This window comes from Microtus oregoni, unplaced genomic scaffold, assembly GCF_018167655.1.
Source record: "Microtus oregoni isolate MIOR12 unplaced genomic scaffold, Mior012 000042F_ref0000377, whole genome shotgun sequence".
NCBI lineage: Eukaryota > Metazoa > Chordata > Mammalia > Rodentia > Cricetidae > Microtus > Microtus oregoni.
In genome coordinates, this window is record NW_024543209.1 from 1,535,639 (window position 1) to 1,558,348 (window position 22,710).

At 43.9% G+C, this 22,710-nt stretch overlaps 1 protein-coding gene across 2 annotated transcripts; it reads left to right on the plus strand.

The window, feature by feature from the left end:
- Positions 1-697: 697 nt before the first annotated feature.
- Positions 698-22,058, plus strand: Tpmt (thiopurine S-methyltransferase). 2 transcript variants are annotated; one of them, XM_041632829.1, is made up of 10 exons: positions 758-844; positions 2,412-2,475; positions 3,375-3,555; positions 4,710-4,802; positions 9,689-9,821; positions 10,722-10,774; positions 12,680-12,754; positions 17,309-17,394; positions 20,469-20,513; positions 21,859-22,058. In XM_041632829.1, exons 3-10 carry the CDS (start codon positions 3,419-3,421, stop codon positions 21,969-21,971), a joined length of 735 nt encoding a protein of 244 aa, XP_041488763.1. In that variant the 5' UTR covers positions 758-844; positions 2,412-2,475; positions 3,375-3,418; the 3' UTR covers positions 21,972-22,058. The 2 variants fall into 2 exon arrangements, with proteins under 2 accessions (XP_041488764.1, XP_041488763.1); XM_041632830.1 differs by lacking the exon at positions 2,412-2,475 and having other exon boundaries at positions 698-844.
- The last annotated feature ends 652 nt before the right edge of the window (positions 22,059-22,710 follow it).

A 22,710-nucleotide genomic window follows, 5' to 3' on the forward strand; every position in this document is an offset into this window, starting at 1 on the left:
TTTAATTCCAGCACTCAGGAGACGAAGCAGGTGAGTTTCCTAGTTCAAGGCCAGCCTGGTCCACAGAGAAAATTCTAGGACAGTCAGAGCTACACAGAGAACCTATCTGAAAACAACAACAACAATGAACTTTCCAGATTCCAGTCGCACTTTTTAAAATTAACTTATTTTATGTTGTTCTGTAGGCAAGCATTCTACCACTGAACTACGTCTCATGCCTCATCTATTCTTTCAAAAAGGGTGTCCAATTTAACCATTCACCTAAGTATTTTCACATACATAAAAATACATAAATTTCTTTACATGTAAAATATGTATTCTGCATTCACAAGATGGGCAGCGCTCAGGACGACGGGATCCGCGCCAGCAGCTACAGCTCCTTGGCCGCCACCGCTTCCGCCCCTATCACGGCGTGACCCGGAGTGGGAGGAGCTCGCAGGCTCAGGCGAGTGGGAGGGTCCGGGCGTTCGCCTCGCCTCGCCATTTCCGCCGCTGCGCGAACTCCTCCGCGCTCTGGGCGGAGCCCTTTTGCGAGCGCGGGGGCGAGGCTTTGGTTTAGGGGCGGGGTCCTTGTGCCAGAGGCGGGATCAATACGACGTAGGAGGGGCCTGAGAGTCTTGGGCGTGGCCTGGGGAGCAAAGGCGTCCGCCGGTTCTGGGAGGGGTTCACACGCCCGGGTAGGGCCTATAGGACAGGAGCCCGGGCGTCTTCTCAGGGGCGGAGCCTGTCAGTATGGGGCGGGGGCTTTGTCCCTGAGGCGGGGCCTACGCGTCACTGCACTGGTCGGGTTGTTGCAACTCAGGTGTCCCCTAGAGTCAGAGGAAGGCAGCAGTGCGCAGCCAAGGTAAGTTCCCCGCCGGTGAGAAAGGCAGTGCTTTTGCTAAGACTGTTACAGGGTTCTTCAGAAGGGAGTATGTGTAAAGCACGGATGACCAGCTACCCGCGTCCCGAAAAGGGGCTTCGGGAACCGCCGCAAAACCTGGGTAGAGATCAGAAATGCAGAGGCTTTGAGTCCTAAGACTCCATGCTTAGTGGCGTGTTTCATGTGTTTTAACACGTGTCCAAGTGTCATTCCAAAGTCATGCTCGAGATCTATGCACTTTAGTGAAGTTACTTTTTAGTTTAACAAAATTTAGGAATAAAGCTAAAGCAAACGTCAGGCGTTGTGGTGCAGGCCTGTAACCCAGCTCGAGAGTGCTGAGGCAGGAGGAACTCAGTGAGTTAGAGATCAGCCCCAACTACATGGTAAATTCCAGAAAGACCCTCTGTTTAAAATAATAATAATAATAATCCTAAAGCAGAAACAAGTGTTTTTTAGGGCTTGGACCAATGAGCATACTGGGTGTGAACATTTATGAGAGGAAACTATTGTGGGTTTGTCTTTTCTTATCATCGTACTTTGCACTTTTATTGTGTTCAGAATTTTATTTCTCCAGAAATGAACAGTGAAAACCACATTGAGGCACTGTTACTACAGCTAAATGATTGCATTTATGACTGCTTCGGTGAGAGGGATAGAGCTGGGCAGGGTAAAGATGATTCTAAGTTCAGAAGAGCACTTCTTTCTGAGGGCAACTTTTGGAGCCACAGTTTCTGATGATAGGAAATCCAGATAGGAGGAGAGTAATTCTCTTGCTTTTCTATATCCACAATAATCCCGTAGTTGCTACTGATCTTTCAGAATTCTAGGCTTTGCCCCCTGACATCAGGACCTGGAAAAAAGCCTTTAGTTAATAAACACTTGCTGTGAGGTGTGTCTTTCTTCCCAGAGTTAAGGATGGTGTCCTTTAATCCTAAGTACGGACTCTAAATCATGCAACAAAATGGGAATTTCCTTAAATTGCTACTTTTGTGATGGTTGCTGTTTCACAGATAAAATCTTTACATTCAAGTCATATGATTGCCAGGGATTTAAAGGGCAGATGGGGATTCTGGGAGGAAAATTATATTTCTTTATTTTACTTTATGTGAACAAATGTCTTATTTGTATTCCTGTGTGACATATATATAAACCACCACGAGACATCATGTAATTTCTGGAAATCGTACCTTTGTCCTTTGCAAGAAGAATATGTGCTCTTAATCACGGAATCATCTCTCTAGTTCCTAGAATTGTGGTACTATATTTCCCTTAATATTGAAAGGGCGAGCATCTCCTGACATACTCAATCTGCAGTTGCAGGTACATGAAGCTTCTACCCCCTCAGTTCCTTTCTTGTGCATGTTCTCATGCAAGTGGGAGCAGGGCTATAGCTCAGAGGCATACTGCTTGCCTGGAGCACACGAACCCATAGGTTCAATTTGCAAGAGCCTTTCAAAAGCTATGAGAATGTTATTTGACAATACAATCTTTCAATAATGTAGCAGTAATATATTGAACCCACGTATCTATCTTCTTCACCCTCCTGAAGCCCTACCAAATGTCGGGATTTTTAAATGTGTCAACCATTCATGAAGGAAGCAGAGGACTACTGGGTAAGCACTCCACGGGTTCAACAGGCTGAACTCTGATCTGGCCATGGGGCCAGCCAATGGATGATCTCGGCAGTACAACATCCCGAGCCCTCCTGTCTTAACAGTACTATTCCCAGAAATGGGTGTGGGAGTGGAACTGGGGCAATGATTGGCTGAATTTCTGGTTTTAAAAAGGCTAAAATCACAAACTTCTTTCGTCAACTTCTTACAGCCAGGTTTCCACTCCTTGTTACATCTGTAGGCTTGTAGGGTGGGGTGCAGGTTATTCTCTGAGGCCGACTTTCCTGACATAGAACAGTGAAGTGTTCTTAGTCCTAGACTCACTGAAATGTAATTTTTGTTATGACTTATTGGATGTTGAAAGTTGGGTTTTGTTGTTTGGTTGGTTTTGGTGTTTGTTTCTTTTGATACAAGGTCTCACTGTAGCCCTGACTGGCCTGGAACTCACAGAGAGCCTCTTGCCTCTGCCTCCCTAGTGCTGGGCTTAGAGGCATATGCCACCATGCCTGTCTTGTTTGTTTTGTTGAGAGAGGGTCCTGCTGTGTAGCCTTGGCTGGCCTGGAAATGGCAACAACCCTCTTGTCTCCCAAGGACTGGGGACATGTGATACCACCCTGGCTTCAATGTTGACATTTTTTAGATTTATTTATTTATTTATTATGTATACAGTGTTCAGTCTGCATGTGTGCCTGCAGGCCAGAAGAGGGCATCAGATCTCATTACAGATCCTTGTGAGCCACCATATGATTCCTGGACTTGAACTCAGGACCTCTGGAAGAGCAGTCAGTGCTCTTAACCACTGAGCCATCTATTTTTGAAAAGCTATAGCCAAAAGGTTTTGTATAGTTCACCAACAGAATCACAGGTCCTGATGTCATTGCAGATATTTTTCCATTTAGGCACTGGAGATACCATCCTCTGAGACAAAAATTGTCTTCAAACTATGGCTGATGCCACCTCACTCCATGTGAAAGAGCTCCCCAATGCTGAAGTGCAGAAGAACCGCGTACTAACCCTGGAAGAATGGCAGGGTAGGTGGGTGACCCGTAACATCGGATTTCATCAGGAACAAGGGCATCGGTAAGACGTGTTTGGTCTCTGACAGAGAAATTGACTGGAGTAAGGTGGGGTGGGGAGGTAGTGTGTGCCTCAGTTGGCAGAGAGCCATGCAGGACACTTGGTGTGATCCACAGTACTGAACAAAACTGGGCAAGATGGCATATGCCTATAATAACAATTGAGAAATGGGAGCAAGAAGGATCAGAAGTTGAAGCTACATAAGTGAGTTTGAGGCCAGTGCTTGGCTCCGTGAGACTTTGCCTCTGAAAGAAAAGGAAGGGGGAGAAGCAAAAAGAAGCTGACTTTAAAAGTAATATTCAAATATAATTTTGGATTTATTTTTTTTGTAATAGTCTCATATTATGCAACCTCTCAGATATCAGAAAGTATCCATAGCCAGCCATACTTTAATTAGCAGTGTGTGTTTTCTTTCATTGTATAATGATTTGACTTGCAGACAATGACATCTTAGATTTATGAAATGTGTTTTCTTTTTTAAAACCACCATACTTTGGTGCTTATACATGCAGCAAAATGCTGAAGCAAGATTTAAGCTTATGTCTCTGTATGTTCAAAAGTGAGGGTGAAGGCCGGCAATCTGGCTCCGCCCAGGAAGGCATGTGCCACCAACCCCAACAGTCTGCCTTTCATCCCTAAGCCCCACAGGATGAACTGAGTCTTGGAAGTTGTCTTCTGACCCCCAGACATGTGCCATGACAGACGTGTACCCATACACACACATATCATAAATTAATTTAATTAAAGTTTAAAAAGAGTTAAGCTCATTGAGAAGCTATTCTGTATTGAAAGGACTGAAATGTAGATAGGTCTATTGAACACTTAACACCACTTAGGTCACAACAGAAATCAGAGTGTAAATGTGGTGATTAGGACAGACTTTTCCAGATGTATCACTCACAGAAGCAGAAGTTATTTTACAGTCATGAAAACTCAGGTTGTTAGTCATATTTAACTCTAAGTAGCTGTGTAATGAAGCAAGTTCCTTAGCTTCCCTGTTTCTTTAAGTGTAAACTGGAGGTTGTAATAATTTACATTATCTTCTTGTTACATTGTTGGGAGCTTGGGAAGTTCTTAGTGTCATTAATTCTATTCCCTTCTCCTGTGCATTGGGCTAGTTAAAGCAAGCACTGTTGTAACTTTGTTTTTCTCCCTAGGCTATTAAAGAAGCATTTGGAAACATTCCTTAAAGGCCAGAGTGAACTGAGAGTGTTTTTCCCTCTCTGTGGAAAAGCGGTTGAGATGAAATGGTAACCATTAACTAGTTTTTGTGGAGTAATACTTGGGGTGAATATTTAACAACATATGTGTATGTTAAAAAAAATGAGGGGTGGGGGAGCAGGAGAAGGATAGGGAGTGGGAACTGGGATTGGTATGTAAAATGAGAAAAGATTGTTTAAAAAAATTTTAAATATTCTCAGAGTCATCTGTGGCAGGACATACACATAATGGTAGGACGTGAGGTGACAGCAAAAGGATCAGAAATTCAAGATCAGCCTTGGCTACACATATGTTCAAGGGCCACTAGGCTAGGTGAGGCCCTGTTCAAAGAGCCAGTCAAGCAATCATACAAAGATTAACGACAAAATACCATCCTCAAATCCGAGTGTCTTTATTTTAGGAGACTCTGTCATAGTTATAAAATTAGAGATACTGTTTCCAAATAACAGGAGTGCAAACTGAGTCAGGTATGACCTTGTCTTCCTGTATTTTGTTTGTAAAATAGTTTGTGGGGACCTGAGGATTTAGCACAGTTGGTAGAGCACTTGCCTAGCATGCACAAGGTTCAGTCCCTGACATTGCTTAAAACAAGGGTGGTGGTATGCACTTGTGATCTTGGCAATTACGGGGTGAATTAATTTGGAACCAGCAGGGGAACTCTAGCCTCCTTTTTCATATCTCCGGGATCTATGTATGTGGTCTAATGTCTATAAGTAGCTTAGAGATTTCAATAACTATGAATGTTTGGAATGGAAGGCAACAGAAAAACACAAAGTGTAGCAAACCTTTTAGCAGGACAGTGTTTGTAATCCAGAGTTCAGCTCAGCTCTTCCGCCCATGAGCCAATAGGAGATTTTGTTAGTGTGAGTCACCATTATAAACCCAGTGGTGAGGAGAGTAGTTCTTGTGAGCAGTCCTCTGCAGAAAGACCTCACGCCAATCAACAAGTCGCCATTACTACAGGGCTACCCTGAGTCACAACCCTAGAGATTACTTTTACACACAACACTGCTGTCATGATAATGCACAGCCACAAACACAGCCTCCAAGATGTGTATTTGCTTAAATCTTAAATGTTGAGAACTCCTATCGATCACTAGGCAGGAGGGAAGAAAAGATCAGTGGAAAAGGTTAGTAAATACAAAATAGACTTACCTTTAAAATGCTCAGTCCCCACCCCCATGTCAATACCAGTGATCTACCCACAAAACATATGCATTTGGATTTTATTCTCCAATAGAGAATAAAATTTTTGCAGCCCACACTGTCTCAACTTGTAGCTAAAATTATATATTCAATGGCTGTTACAGGGCTAGGTAGGTAGCTCTGTGGTTAAGAGCACTTGCTGCTCTTGAGAGGACGCAGGTTCAATTCCCAGTACCCAGGAACACCCTCTTCTGGCTTCTGTGGTCTCTCTCCCTCTCCCTCCCCCCCCCCCCACAGAGAGAGAGAATACATACAAAGACATACACATAAACAGAAATAAAAAATTAACAAGTAAAAATTTTAAATGGCTGTTATAACCTGATATTCAAATGTGGCCATGAAATTAAGGATTACTTTTCTTTCTTTCTTTCTTTTTTTTTTTTTTTTTTTTTTTTTGGTTTTTCGAGACAGGGTTTCTCTGTGGTTTTTGTTTTTTTTTTTTTTTTTTTTTTGGAGCCTGTCCTGGAACTAGCTCTTGTAGACCAGGCTGGTCTCGAACTCACAGAGATCCGCCTGCCTCTGCCTCCCGAGTGCTGGGATTAAAGGCGTGCGCCACCACCGCCCGGCTAAGGATTATTTTTCTTATCAGAGCCAAGCTCTAATGGGCTCTTGCCAAACCAGAAGAGAGTGACTTTGCAAGGTACATATGAAAAAGCAACTCTGTAAACAGATATGATAATGGAGCCGAGAGTTTAGACGACCGTAATGAAACTGTATAGCTAGCTAGCTGGGTGTTTATTGAATATTTTGGGAGTCTCCATTTGTAACAAAAAATTTAAGGTTTGGGGATGTAATTCAGTGGGATAGTCCTTGCCTGGCATCCACCGGCTCAGGCTTCTTTCCCCCAAACTGCAAAAATAATAATAAAAGTTGAAATACAAATACAGAACGGAGCTACTGTCATTGTATGGAAGTTATCTTTTCACTCGGGTAACTGACCTATGTGTGTACAGGCATTGGATATGAGCAGATAAAATAACTAGGAACAGGGGCCAAAAAGCATTAAAATGAAATAGGAGCATTATTTTAGGGTTTCACTTTTGCCTTATTTGTATTTCAGGCGATGGCGCATGTGCTGGCTGGGAAATAAAAATACATGCAGCCAATTTAGATAACCCCTTTGCTTAGTTTTTCTAACTTCAAAAGCATGTATGAAGAATGAAGAACCAGTCGCTGTGTGCTAGAGTACATTCCTGGGCAGTATGAGAGACAGGTTATCAGTGTGCTTCACTTTAGAACTATAAACTTTATAAACTATAAACTCTGCCCACGTTGGGAGTGTGCACTCTTGTGTCGATAGTAGACACTGTCCGTCTTGTTTCTGTTTTGAAATGTACCGTCCATTCTCAGTTAACAGATGCGAGAATGGTTGGAACATCACGTGATGTCACCTTTGGTCACCTGTGGCTTCATCTGCAGAAGACATGAGATAAAAGCCAAACTCTGCCCCCATGAGTGAAGCTGCATATGAGCAGACTAAAGTCACATGTGTGCTGTTCAGACAGTGCCCTGCTGCCTCAGTTTACCCCCAGGCCCAGCCTTTCTTCTCCATACTTGGTGTTAGAAACTTCCCGTTCAGTTTTCCTCATCCCATCACTTCACAGCGATTCAAACAGCACATTTTCCAAAACCTGCCTTCTGAAACCGCCCTTAGGACTCCATCACAGGGAGTGCCCCGTTGTACTGTTTCTCCAGCTGTTACACTGACAGGTTTGTGAGTGTGGTATGTACTTGTGTATGTGTACTTGTATGTGCAGATACACACGTGTGCAGTCCAAACTCCACATGACGCATCTTCCTTTATCGATCTCCATCTTATTTTTAAAGACCAGGTCTCACTGAACCTGGAGTCTGCTGACAGGCCCCAGGAATCCTCTTGTCTCTGCCTCTCAGCACTGGCATTGCAGGTGTGGGCTGTCATGCCTGGCTTTCTCTGTGGGTGCTGGGGATTTGAACTCAGGTCCTCATGCTTGTGTAGCAAGCACTTTACCTATTGAGCCTTTGCCTCATTCCTAGTTTTCTTTGCTGTGTGTGTGTGTGTGTGTGTGTGTGTGTTTTAAGATTTGTTTTAAGTATATGTTGGCTGGTGTGTGCACATGAGGGCTGTTGCCCTTGAAGATCAGGAAAGGTCAGGGTATGAGATCCCCTGGAGCTGGAGTTACAGGCCAATGCGAATCATTGTGATATAGGTGCTGGGAACTAAACCCCGCTCTTCTGCAAGGGCAGCAGGTGCTCTTAACCACTGGGCTATTTCTCCAGCCCCCTTTGTGGATCTTTGAGACAAGGTCTCCTGTAGCTCACGCTTGTCTCGAACGCATATAGCTGTGGTTGACCTTGAAAGCGGATCCTCTTGCCTCCACTTCATAAGACGCCTATGCCCCATGCCCAACTCACATGGTTTTCATATTGGTTCCTAGCCCTTACTTTCCCCTCAGCCTTGTGATTTATATGTATGACTCTGAACATAGAACATTTCGCTAGGCTTCTTCTGCTTTTCAGAAGAACTGTCTAATTTTTATGTAATTTGATATCTCAGTATTTGGGCACCTGCTACTTTTTTTCTGTTTAAGATTTCTGCTACTGTTTACGATCCTCAGAGTGTGAAATCTATAACTATAGAGCTTGTTAGGAAAATGTTGCTATTTGCATACAGTAATAAGATTCATTTTTCCAATCATGTTTATTGTTAATAAACGGGAATTATAGGATTGTTACCAAATGCACAAAGTATCTTAAGCTTGCACTCTACTAGGGCAATACTGGTCACATGTGGCAATTTTTTGTTTGTTTGTTTGTTTTTCGAGACAGGGTTTCTCTGTGGCTTTGGAGCCTGTCCTAGAACTAGCTCTGTAGACCAGGCTGGTCTCGAACTCACAGAGATCCGCCTGCCTCTGCCTCCCGAGTGCTGGGATTAAAGGCGTGAGCCACCACTGCCCGGCTTCATGTGGCAATTTTTAAAAATTCACTTAATTATATTTTTTTGGTTTTGAAACAGAGTCTTGCTGTATAGTCCAGTGTGGCCTCAATCTCAAGCTCTTCAGCTCCACAGTACTGGAACTAGTGGCATAACACAGTGCCGGACTTGGCTACTTAAATATAAGCCAAATGAAAATTTAAAATTATTTCTATGGGACTGACCAAATTGCCAGATGCAGAGTAGCCAGTGTGGCCAGTGGCTCTGTTTTGTACAGAACAGAGATAGGCATATCCATCATCACAGAAAATGAATCAATAACCAGTGCTAATTTAGAGGGACTGAAAAGCATTTCCTCTAGTCAAATGCATTTAGATGAATGCCTGCGAAGATATGAATCCCTCAAAGTTAAGGAAAAGATGCTGGGTGGTGGTGGTGCATGCCTTTAATCCCAGTACTTGGGAAGCAGAGACAGGTGAATCTCTTATGAGTTCAAGGCCAGCTTGGTCTACAGGATGAGTTCCAGGATAGGCGCCAAAGCTACACATGGAAACCCTGCCTCGAAAGACAAATAAATAAATAAATAAACAAATAAATAAAATTAAGGCAACATACAGATTTGTTTTCTTTTGTTATTTCCTTTCTTATGGGGATGCACTTTTCAGCACAGGGCTTTGTGCCTGGCAGGGACTCTGATTAGTGATTGTATTCTCAGCCTAAGGTACTGTCTGTCTATTATGGCTTTTTTCTGTGCTGTATATAAAGTTAACCTGAAGTGTAACTCTTTTTCTGCAGGTTTGCAGACCAGGGCCACACTGTAGTTGGTGTTGAAATCAGTGAAATTGCGATTCGGGAATTTTTTACAGAACAGAATCTTTTGTATACAGAGAAACCACTTACTGAAATTGCTGGTGCCAAAGTATTTAAGGTTTGTATCAGTATTTTCATGACACACACACACACACACACACACACACAAGACTTTTTCTTCTTTTACCCATGAGTAATTAAGTTGTTAAACAGTGTCAAATGGCTCTCGTACTGCGGTGAGCTACAGCTTCAGCACTCGCAGGTGGAGGCAGGAGGATCATGAATTCAAGGCTGGCCTAGGCTATTTAGTGAGATTTTTTTGTCTCAAAACAAAAGATGCTAGATAGATAAATATTAATGATAAATGATAGAACTAAACATATAGATGATAGTTTGATATGTAGATGATGAATAATAGCTAAATCAATATTAGGAATAGATATAGAGATGGTAGACTATATATGTATATATGTATGTATGTACGTACGTATACACACATACACAAACACACACATATATATGCATATATCATGGAGAGGGTAGAGTCAGTTCTCTCCTTCCACCATGGAAGACCCAGGGACTAACCCCAGGTTGTCAGGCTTGGCTGCAACCTTACCCTCTGAGTCATCTGGCTGGCCCACTCCAGGTTTTAAAAGAAAACATAAGTTACAGTTAAACTCCAATGAAGTTATTATATTAAATTATTATATTAAATGAGTGTCCCCCCTGTTTCCTTGGCTTTGTCTGAACCCTGTTTGCTTTCCTTGACTATTTAAAGATTTCCTAGCTAAGTATAGAAAATGATGGCTCAAGTAATTAAGAGCACTGGCTGCTCTTCCAAAGGACCCGGGTTCAATTCCCAGCACCAACATGACAGTTCACAACTGTCTGTAACTCCAGTTCCAGGGTATCTGACACCCTCATACAGACATGCATGCAGGCAAAACCCCAATGTACATTAAATAAATAAATCTTAAAAAAAAAAGAAAGAAAAATGTTTTCCATTGTTTCGTTACAGAGTTCTTCAGGGAACATCTCAGTGTATTGCTGCAGCCTGTTTGATCTTCCCAGGTAGGACTGAGTGCTCTATCTGCACCCTTATGTGAGTGTGTGAATGAGTGATCCCTTTGCACCAGTGTGTGAGTGTGTGGGGGTGTAAAAGAGAATGAATGCATGTGTGTGTGTGTGTGTGTGTAAGCGTGAGTGGGATGTGTGAGTCTGTGTGTAAATGTGTACAAGCACATGTATGTGTGACTGTTAGTGTGTGCTTCTCTGAGTGACTGCATGCTCTAGCGCCACCATTTTGTATGTAAGTGCGTGTGAGTGTATATGCCCAAGTGTGTGAGAGTGTGAGTTTATGTTCAAGTGTGTGCACGCTATTGCACATGAGTGGCAGTCAGGGGCAACCTTAGATGCCAGTCCTTACCTTCTACTCTGTTTGAGACAGGGTTCCACGGCCCTGTGCTAGCTGGCCTTCACACTTGCAGGGATCCTCCTGTCTCCACCTCCCGTCTCACCAGGGGAGCACTGGTGTTACAAATGTCTTGCTCTTACATGGGTTCTGGCTGTCTAAACTCACATACTCGTGCTTATGTGCTAAGTGCTTTATCCACCAAAACAGCCATTTTTCATTTAATAAGGGATGGTGGCACACGCTTTAACACAGCACTTGAAACAGGCAGATCTCTGTGAGCTGGAGGCCAACCTGTTCTGGATAGCAAGTTCCAGGTCAGGGCTATATATGAGATGCTGCCTCGAAGAAAAAAAAAGAAAAAGAAAAGAAAAGAAAAAAGGTGGTCCTTGGTCCAGCAAGATAGCTAAGAGAATAAAGGTGCTTGTCTTGCAAGCTTGATGACCTAAGTTCAGTTCCTAAAACCCATGGAAGAAGGAAAGAAGAAACTCGTGAATGTTGTCCTCTGACCTCTGTATGTATGCACACCTTAGTATGCATGTGCTTCCACACACGCACAACGCATAAGAATAACGAGTAATAACAGTAACAATGGAGGTGGCCTTGTTTGGCAGTGCTGGGCTGGGGTGGGGGATCTGTTTGCCACTCCTGTCCACTCTGCAGCAACAAGCATTGTCCTACAGCTGTCCTTACCAAAGCACAGTCTTTCCACTTTATGGGTATATCTCCCAAACCTTCAAAATTGTTATTACGATCCAGAGTAGGTAGACATGGAGAGAGGAAGGCCAAGTCTTCTACCTGGCACCTAAGCCTGTAACCAAACGAATTATAAGGTGCAGGATGCAATGTGATACCTGCCAGAGCCTGATGCCCGAGCCAGGGACAGGAACAGAGCTGTCACTCACTGCCTCTTGTGGGATATTTGTACACTGTGAAGATGTGTAGCTGTGATTGGTGTAATAAAAAGCTCAAAGGCCAATAATTAGGCAGGATGGGACTTCCAGACAGAGAAAACTCGGGAAGAAGAAAGACAGAGTTGCCAGCGAGACCAGGAGAGGAAACAGAAGTTGCAAGATGGAAGAGAGGCAATACCAGAACAGATTAATATAAATGGGTTATATTAATCCCATTAATGGTGGCAGAACATAGATTAATATAAATGGGTTAATTTAAGTTATAAGAGCTAGTTGAGATAAGCCTAAGCAAAAGGCCAAGCTTTCATAATAAATAATAAGTTTCCATGTCATTATTTGTGAGCTGGAGGCGGATGAAAAAGCTTGCTACAACTTCCTATGGACAGAGTTCATCTACAGCTGCCCTCTGTCCTCCCTCCTTTTCCAAAGTCATAGCAAAACAAGGAGGCTGCTGAGAGAGTAGAAAGTGGACAGTCCCACACTGGGCCAGTACACCCCTCTAAAGTCTATAAAGAAAAGCCACCATGAGGCCCTGATACCCTGATGATAGGTGAGATTTCCGGCATTCCCCTGCAGAACCCCAGATATCCTGTTTGAGATTTGACCTTTTCTAGACAAAATAGAACAACCTTTACCCTCTCTTCTGAGCAGAGTGAATATTGGCAAGTTTGACAGGATTTGGGACAGAGGATCGTTAGTGGCTATCAATCCAGGTGACCACGATCGGTAAGTCAGTTTCTTCGGTTGTTTTGGTTTTCGTTGTGTTAGCTGAGTTTGAGGTTAAGACTCCGGGGTTCGCTCACCTTGCAAGCTCTGTGGCCTCGACCAAAGCACTGTGGCTCTCTGAGCTTCAGTTTGCTCCTCTGTGACATGAGATGATTCTGCTAGCGCCATCGCCATTGCTGACAGATGTTGGACTCTGTCCTCTGCCAGGCATTGTTTGGAATATTCAGTGTGCGACAACACATTTAACTAGCCTGGCAGCCCTATGACATGTGTGCTGTCTTGATTCCAATATGCCTGTGAGAAATTTAAGGTCAAAGAGATGTGTTCCAAGTTAGACAGCCAGGACCTGACAGTTGAGTCTAACCTGCCGAGAAAGAGATGTGTTTCAAGTTAGACAGCCAGGACCTGACAGTTGAGTCTAACCTGCCAAGTTTGTTCAGAGTTCCACATCACATGACCTTGAAGAGTTGCTGTGGGGATTCAAAACAAAAATATGTGAGCCAGGTGTGGTGGCACACAGCTGTAATCATGGCACTTGGGAGTCCAAAGCGATCCTGGGCCATAATGAGGCCATGAGACTATATCTCCTAAATAAAAGAGCAAGGAAATCCATGAGAAATGTGTTATTAACTCTGGCTGAACTTACAAAAGCACTTGTTGATCCTTTGAGTGATCCTGTTTATACCTAACCTGGCTAGAAAGTCAAATTAAGAAAGCATGTGAGGGAAATGCAATTCTCCTTTTCCTGTGTAAATGCTACATATGCATCTCTTCAGATTTGGCCGGGTAGATACTGAATTACTCATTACACAGAGGCAGGCTCTTCACACGTGGCTACAAAGTTCAAGCTCCATGTCAGTGACACATTTTTTTTATTTAAAAAACCAATTTCTTCATATGTAAGGCCATTGCCAAACCTAATCTGTGAAAACTAGAACATTCCACACTAGAAATATACAAGTTTTCTCTTTCACTGATGATTTCTCTCTCTCTCTCTCTCTCTCCTCCTCCTCCTCCTCCTCCTCCTCCTCCTCCTCCTCCTCCTCCTCCTCCTTCTCTTCCTTCTCCTCCTCCTCCTCTCATTTTCCTTCCCACACCCCACCCCACCCTGCATCCTCATCTGGGCTTTTCTCTGCCATGCTTGCTCCTGAAAGATCATTTGAATTCTGTTCCTGGCATTCAGCTCTTCAAAAGCTACTTGTTACATTCCCATTGGATTCTTAGATGTCCCCTATGTCAGGTGCTGGGAAGTGGGCGTGACTTTTGCCAGGACGGTTCTTCTGTCACCCAGCTCTTCCAAACATCCGCATCACGTTTCCAGAGCATGGCCTGCATTTCCCACCATGGCGTTCGTGTTCTTCCTCAGTGCAAAGCATCACCTGAAACCCCTTCGTCTTCATAACACACTGTATTTGTGGACCACATTCAGTTCTGCAAAATGCTGAAGTTTGTAGCTATTTCCTGAGCCCTCTCCAGGATGGTCCTCTGTTTCTTTGGGGTTGGTTCCTTCATGGGTTTTGGTTTGCTCTATAAAAATTCACAGGTTGCCAGGGAGAGAGCAGGATGTTGAGTTCAGATCAAAGGGAAAGCAGGGTCAGTGGACTCAGCTGCTCTTAGTATTAGCCCTGATATACACTTAGTGCAGATAAGATATCTGTAATTACCGTGACTAAATGAAGACAATCGAGCTTACATCAGGCAAGACAAATGTACCGTTTCTTGCATCAGCTCCTCTGTCCTTAGCTGTGAAGGCCACCCTAGTGGACTCTGACCCTCTGTTCATGGCTAACAAGGCAAGTGACACCCAAGGGGAAGCTTCCTCAGAGAACCAAATTCTAGCTAGGCCAGAGAGTCACGATCCTCCCTGTTCCCCTGCTCTGCCTTTTCTTCCCCTACTCCCCCACCCCCCCGTATGTGTGTGTCTCTATGGTCACAGGGTAAACACACTCAAGCATGTTGGACATTGTTATCAGGATTAGTTACTTTGATATTTTTAATTCTTTTGTTTGTGTGTATGTGTATGCACGTATGGTGGATGACCATGGAGGTCAGAAGAGGCCGCTGGATACCGTGGAGCTGAAGATGCAGGTGGTTGTGAGCCAAACAATCTGGATGCTAGGAATCAAACTTCGGTCCTCTACAAGAACAGTTTGTGCTTTCTGAGCCATCTCTCCAGCCCCACTTTTCTAGATTCTTTTTGAGATTGATTCATTCCAAGAGGATTGATGGCTGTCAGTTCCAAGAGACAGGGCTGAGCCGCTCTGATGGATCACTTTTCTAGGGACAGGTTTCTTCTTCTCGCTTCTTAAGAATAAGAGTCACACCAGCTGTGGTGACTCACATCTGTAAGCCCAGCACTTGAGAGGCTCAGGTAGGAGGGTTGCTGCCAATCTGAGGCCAGCCTAAGCTACATGGTGAGTTCCTGGCCAGCCTGAGACTACATGGGGGTGTGGGGGGGTGTCAGAAAGTTAAAAAGTGAAGGATTCTGCTCAAAAGATTACTTTATTGTTTCTTTTGCTTATTTAAAAAATTTTTTGAAGATAAGTTCTCAAGATGAAACCAAGGCTATCCTCAAACTCATATGTAGCCTAGGCTGGCCTGGAATTTGAGCCTTCCAGGCCTCCCAGCTCCTAAGATTTTGGATGTGTATCCCCACTCTTAGTATACTTCTGCCATTTCTCTTCCTATATATCTGACTCACTGACAACACTCAGCTTCCTCAGCTCCAGGCATCACTCAGCACAGATGCTGTATCTAGCTCTCACCGTAGCCACCATGGCTGACAATCAGTCCCTCTCTCTACTTCCTCGGTGTGCAAGTGGAGCCATCAGTCTCCCTCATCCCCCCATACCAGGCCCAGACCTGCTTCATCAGCGTCACAGCCTACTTCTGCACTAACACATGGCTGGGAAGCTGTGTCACCCACTCTTCAGGGCACCCACTCACAGACCGTCCACAGCACCGGTGGTTAATGCTGTCTTTATAGAGCTTTGATGGTCCGTCACCTCAAACTCACCTGTAGCCTAGTCTCATTACTCCATCAAACCAGATGAAAGGGATTCTGCTCTGTCCCTCCTCCTATGCATGTCACTAGTGATGTCCTAGTCATGTGTGACAGTTGTTCATTGTCAACATCCCAACCCAACAGCAGACCTACCGAGTCAAGCTGTGGGTGGAATTCAAGCATCTTTCCTTCTAGCATGTGTCTTGGAGTTTTTGAACCCCAGCCTGGTCTGGGAACCCCTACCCCTGAGCACACAGTAGATTGGTAGTCCTTCAGAAACCATCTGGGCAAGGTCACCAGGTCCCTTAGGACCATATCAGCCTCTGTGTGTCCTGTGGTGTCTTCATGACTGACCTACCCTGGGAGAAGGCTTCAGCTTGATTCTTCTCTTTACTATTTCCTAGCTTTGGTGGGGAAACCAAGGGACATAATTTGTTCCATACATTTCTTGCTTTTAAATAAAAACCCCTGGAGGCTGGAGAGGTGGCTATGGAGTTAGGAACACATCCTGCTCTTCCAGAGGACCTAAGTTCACTTCCCCGTATCCATGTCAGAAGGCTCCCAATTGCTACAGCTCCAGCTCCAGGGGGATCAGAACCTTTGGCCTCCCTGGACACCAGCACTCGCGTGCACATATACCCCTCCCCAAATACACAGACACATAATTATACATAATTAAAATAATAAATCTTTCAAAGAACCCCTACATAGTTGCATGTATATGGTGGTACTCAGACATCCATGCATATAAAATACCCACCCATAAAATAAACCTTGCCTGGCATGCACAAAGCCCATGTGCCCACCCTCATCATGCCATCAACTTATGTGGTGTTGCAGGCCTATAATCCCAGCACTTAGAAAGTGGAAGCAGGAGGATCAGAAAGTCAAGGTCAGCCTTGGCTACTTAGTGAATCTGAGGCCAACCTAGGGCACAAGAACCAGGTCATCTTAGTTCTGTTCTGTTGCTGTGAAGAGACACCATGACCAAGGCAGCTTATAAATGCGACATTGAATTGGGGGCTGGCTTATAGTTTCAGAGGCTTAGTCTATGACCATCATGGTGGGGAACATGGCAGCATCACTAGAACAGTAGCTGACAGCCCACATCCTGATCTGTAGAAGGGAGGGAGGGAGGGAAGGAGGGAGGGAGGGAGGGAGAGAGAGAGAGAGAGAGAGAGAGAGAGAGAGAGAGAGAGAGAAGAGGGGGGCAGAGAGACCGACCGGACCTAGCTGTGCCTGGCATGGACTTTGGAAACATCAAAGCCCACCCCCGGTGACTTATCTCCTCTAACAAGGCCACACCTCCTATTGCTTCCCATATAATTCCACCAACTGGGGACCCGTGTTTGAATCTGTGAGCCCCAGGAGAGGAGGCCCGTTCTCATTGAAACCACCGTACAGGTTTATATGGTTACTAGGAGAATTTCACTGCAGGTTGTAGTGTAGTAGTGTATATGGTAGATGCTGGCTTCCTTCATTGCCTTTTGTCCCTTCCAGACTCTGTCTGTATAGAGAAATGAAACATACTTTTTTTGTGCTCTTTCTAGCTATGCAGATGTAATACTGTCCCTACTGAACAAAGGGTTTCACTACCTCGTGGCCATCCTTTCTTATGATCCAACTAAACATGCAGGTAAGCCACACTTGTCTGCTTTGTTCCCTGATTTAATTCTATTATTATTTCTTCTTCCCCATCTTATCTCATAGGATGTGTACTGCTTGTGTGTGTGAAGATAATTCTGGGATAATGAGAACAGTAAACCTTTGTGCTCTTCCACACTGTCCTTGTTTTCTTATATTCCTTTCTTTTTTTTTTTTTTAAAGATTTATTATGTATACAATGTTCCTCCTGCATGTACACCTCTATGCCAGAAGAGGGCACCAGATCTCATTACAAATGGTTGTGAGCCATCATGTGGTTGCTGAGAACTGAACTCAGGACCTCTGGAAGAGCAGTCAATATGCTTAATCTCTGAGCCATCTCTCCAGCTCCCTTATATTCCTTTCTTGTTTGGTTCATCAGTCATAGTTCAAACTGGAAAAGGGGGAAATGGATGCTCCTAATGTAAAGAGATAGCTCAAGAGTCCCAGAGTAGAAGAAAGAAATGTGGATGTCCTGCCATGGGCACTGCGTTATTGCCCTGCCATGGGCATTGCTTGGTTGCCCTGCTATGATGGGCATTGCATGACTGTGCTGCCCCCAGAGGTGGCATTGCATGAAGCAAATGTTGATACACACTCAGATGCATCCCCACAGGAATTCAAACGGAAGGGGAAGAGGCATGAGAAACTGTGGGGTTGTGGGGAAATCTCTCAAATGGTGTGCTTTTGTTTTGTTTTGGCAACAAAGTCTTACTTTAAAGCCCAGCCTGGTCTAGAACTTACTATGTAGCCTAGGCTAGGATCAAACTCAAGATCTCTGTGCTTCAGTCTCCCAAGTGCCTGGACTGTAGACATGGGCCACCACTCCTAGCTAATCTTAGGTTTTATCTATCAGATGCTACTACCGTCTCTCTGATTTTGTTTGTTTTGTGTAACATTTGGCATCAGTGAGGATCAAACCCAGGGCATTGTCAGTGCTAGGCAAGCCCGTTCTCACTGAGCTTCCTCCCTGGCCTTATTATTTTCAGTCTCTGGAGATGATGGTTCCTCTGACTCATTGTAGGCAGAGTTTTCCTTTCCCCCAGTCATTCTCAAATAATCACTCAGAGGCTTGATGTTAATTACAAATGTTCGGCCAGTAGCTCAGGCTTATAACTAACTAGCACTTAATTTTATCCCATATTCCTTATTTATGCTCTGCCACATAGTGGTACCTTTATTAGCATGGCACATTCATCTCCTGCTCCCTCTGTGTCTCCTGGTGACTCCAGATTCTGCCCTTCTTCCTCCCAGCATTCTCCTGCTGTGAGATAATGCTCTTGTACACTGTAAAGATTTGTTACTCATATTAGTTTAGTAAAATGCTGATTGGCCAGCAGCCAGGCAGAAAGTATAGGTGGGATGACCAGACTAAGAGAATTCTTGGAAGAGGAAAGGCAGAGAGTCAGTCACCAGCCAGAGGCAGAGGAAGAAAAATGAGAATGCATTGCTGAGAAAAGTTACCAAGCCACACGGCTAAATATAGACAAGAATTTTGGGTTAATTTGTTGTAAGAGCTAGTTAATAATAAGCCTGAGCTGATAGGCCAAATAGTGTATAGTTAATATAAACCTCTGTGTGTTTCTTTGTGACTGAATGACTGCAGGACTGGGAGGGATAGAAACTTCCATCTACATTCTCCTAGTCTGACTCTCCTGCCTAACCTTATTTTGTTCAACTATTGACCAGTCAGCTTCTTTATTAAACCAATCACAGTGACATTTATTCACACAGTGTAAAGGAACATTCCACAGCAACTCATTTTGTTGCATTGGGAGTAAGCTTTCTCAGCACTGGGGATGGACCCCAGGGCCTTACAGGTACCAGGCAAGTGCTGTCCCACTGAGCCACCTCCCAGCCTTGGGCACTGCATCTTAGTGTTTGCCTTGGGCAGGCTTGTATTTTCATGAAGGAGTTACAATCAAGTATTTAGACTTTTAATTTGTAAGACTCCTGGTGGTTTTCTTGTTGAGGGAGAAGGATGTTTGTTGGGTGGTTGGCTGGTTGATTGTTTTTGAGGCAGTGTCTCATGATGAAGCCCACGCTGGTCTCAAACTCAGTATCCTTCTCCCTCCACCTCCTGAGTGCTGGAATCATAGCTGGTTCACTGGGGTTGTTTGTTGGTTTTTGAGAGGGGGCAGTTTCATGTAGCCTGGGCTGGCCTTGAACTCTTGATCCTGACACCCTAACTTCCTAAACATTAGGATTACAGGTATGAGCTAGTATGTCTGGCATTGTTTGATTTTTTAGTTGAGCTTTTTTTTAAGTACCCCCATTTTATTAATATTTATGTGTGGTAGTCTATTTGAAAACCTTGGGTCTAAAAAAGACTTGGTGTCTGTAATTATGTCTGAGGCAGTCAGAAGGAAGGAGAAGTCAGTGAAGGCTGAAGTGAGCTCTGCTCATCTTGTTTAAGTTCTGCTCATGAGCAGGAGGCCCAGGGAAGGCACCATGGGAAGCAGCACAGCTTTAATGGACAGGGAAGATGCTGCAAGTCCCTGTCCCACAGCCGAGTGGGAGGGATGTAGTGTCAAAGGGCTGAAATCAACAGCCTGGAAGGCAAAGGACACCTAGAGGAACCTGTCAATGGACTCCACTCTGATCTCTGATATGAGAAATACAAAAGCCAGGTCAGGGGAACAGGAATGTAGCTGAGTTGGTAGAGTGCTTGCCTAGCCTGCAGGAAGCCTCTGGACTGATCCCCAGCACTGTGTAAACCAGATGTAGCAGTACATGCCTTGGGAGATAGAGGTTGGGGGTCAGAAGCTCAATGTCATCCTTGGCTCCACAGTGAGTTCGAGGCCTGCTTGAACTACATAAGACCCTATATCTTTAAAACACACACACACACACACACGCACGCACGCACGCACGCACGCATGCATGCACACACACACTAGAAAGTCCTGCTACATGCTCACCTCTCTGGATTTCTGAGTAGTTTATAGAATAAGTCTCTGTAACATGACTGAAATTAAACTGAGAGGTGAACCCCACGAATGTGTTTGTTTTCAGAAGTAGAGTTGGAGAGATAAACTATTCTTCACCAGACTCTTTTTCTCTTAGGCCCGCCATTTTATGTTCCAGACACTGAACTTAAAAGGTTATTTGGTAAGTTAACATTCCTCTTTAATACCCATGCCGTGTGTGTGTGTGTGTGTGTGTGTGTGTGTGTGTGTGTGTGTGGCGTGTGGCATGAAGAGGTCACAAAACAAACTTGCAGAAAGTCAGTTCTTCCACCTTGTGGATTTTGGGGATTGTCTCCGGATGTCAGGCAGGCTTGCAGACACCCTACCAGGGGTTAGGAGTTATGCACTCCCTTTCTCCCCCACCCACCTTGTCTCTGTGTAGCCCTGACTGTCCTAGAACTCACACTGTAATCCAGGCTGGCCTTGAACCCAAGAAACCCACCTGCCTCTGCCCCCTGAGTGCTGGGTTAAAGGAGTGGTGCTCTTTATATTTTTTAGGGTTTTTTATTATTTTAATTATGTGTATGTGTATATGTGTCTTTATGGATATGTGCACATGTCTAGAGAGGCCAGAAGTATCAGAGCCCCAGGTATTGGAGGGATAGGCAATGTGAGCAAACTGGGGTCTTCTGCAAGATAGGTAAAGCGCTGTGACTGCTGAGCCATCTCCAACCCCAATTATGTTCTTTGTAAATAAAGTCAGTAAATCAAGGGTGGTGGACACAACTGTAATCCCAGACCGCAAGTAGCTAAATCAAGAGGAGAAAGTTCCAGGCCAGCCTGAGTCTAGATCAAAGAGAAATGCCTGTCTGAAAAATAGAATTAAATAAAAGTAAACCAAGCAAGTAAACAGTCAACTGTTCGGTCGCTAGTGAACTATCAGTATATGCAATTAAAGCATATAAAATGTAAAAAGCAGAGACTATGATACGAAAGACTGTTTTATCCTAGAAAAGGGACTAGTATGGGCCCTTTTATCTGTGTGCTTTATAATAAAGACGCCACCTGTGGTCCTAGCTTTTGGGAGGCTGGTGCTGGAGCATCAGAAGTTCAAGGCAACCCTTAGCTACAAAACAAATTCAAGGCCAGCTTCATTTTCAGAGGGCTGGGAAGATAACTCAGTCTGTGCAGTGCCTGCCAGGCAAGCAGGAAGGACCTGCGTTTGGATCCCCAGCACCCACATCAAAACCAGACCTGGTCATTCATGCCTGTGACCCTAGCAGCTGCGATGGAGGGGGCGCAGGCAGATTCCAGAGCTCTGGGATCACTGAGAAATCCTGCCTCAAAAGATAAAGTAGAGAGTATACAGAAGATGCCAGATATCAGTGACCCCCGTACACATGCATGTGCGCATGCACGCACACAAATACGCACAAATGCACAAAAAGATAAAGATTTTTAGCCACAAAATCCTCCAGAGATTTTGTAGAGGCATTCCTGATGTTCTTCACAATGTTTTATTTAACTTGTTACCTTTCTGACTTCAGGTAAGAAGTGCAGCATTCGGTTCCTTGAGGAGGCTGATGCTTTGGAAGAACGACACAAAGCTTGGGGACTTGATTACATTTTTGAAAAATTGTATCTCCTTACAGAAAAGTAAAACACAGCTGCTGCTGGTGGCGGCGCATGCCTTTAATCCCAGCATGCGGGAGGCAGGGGCAGGTGGATCTCTGTAAATTTCAGGCCAGCCTGGTGTATAAGCTCCAGGGCAGCCTGGCCTATGCAGAGAAACTCTGTCTTAGAAAAAAACAAGCAAAACAAAAATAATCAATCCTTGTATGAGTTTTTGAAAAATAAAAGATTATGTTAATGCTTGAAAGTATAAGCACTTGGAATTTTCTTATGCAGTGTACAGATCTTTGCTCGTGGCTTTTTAAGTGAAGTCGCACATTAAATACCGTGTCTTTTTTATAGTCAGCATGTATTACTTCTATAATGAAAAATCAAAAATCTAATGCCTGTAACTTTAAACAACAAATAAATAAATATATATATATATATATATATATATATATATTATGTATGAAAACTGGAGTCACCGAGGAAACGTAAGATCTTAGTAGGATTTGGGGTCGTCTAAATTGTTTTATTAAAAATTGTACTTTACTATAAATCCTAATCTACTTAGGTCCTGGGATCCCAGCTTCACATATTCCCCCCCTTGAATAATTTTATATATAACAGAATCAAGAAACAAAAATAGAACAATTTTAAACCAACCTATATGGGAAAAGTATTTTCTCCAAATTGTAAGAATAAAACCTTAAAAAAAATTCTGAGTTTGGCATTTTTTTTCTTTTAATTTAGTCTTACTTAGATGGGTGGCACACAGCTATTCA

Coding starts and splice junctions, on each gene's coding strand:
- Tpmt (XM_041632830.1), top strand. CDS start 3,419: ATGGCTGATGCCACCTCACTCCATGTGAAAGAGCTCCCCAATGCTGAA. Junction 4,803..9,688: donor AAAGCGGTTGAGATGAAATG/GTAACCATTAAC, acceptor CTTTTTCTGCAG/GTTTGCAGACCAGGGCCACA. Junction 12,755..17,308: donor AATCCAGGTGACCACGATCG/GTAAGTCAGTTT, acceptor TGCTCTTTCTAG/CTATGCAGATGTAATACTGT.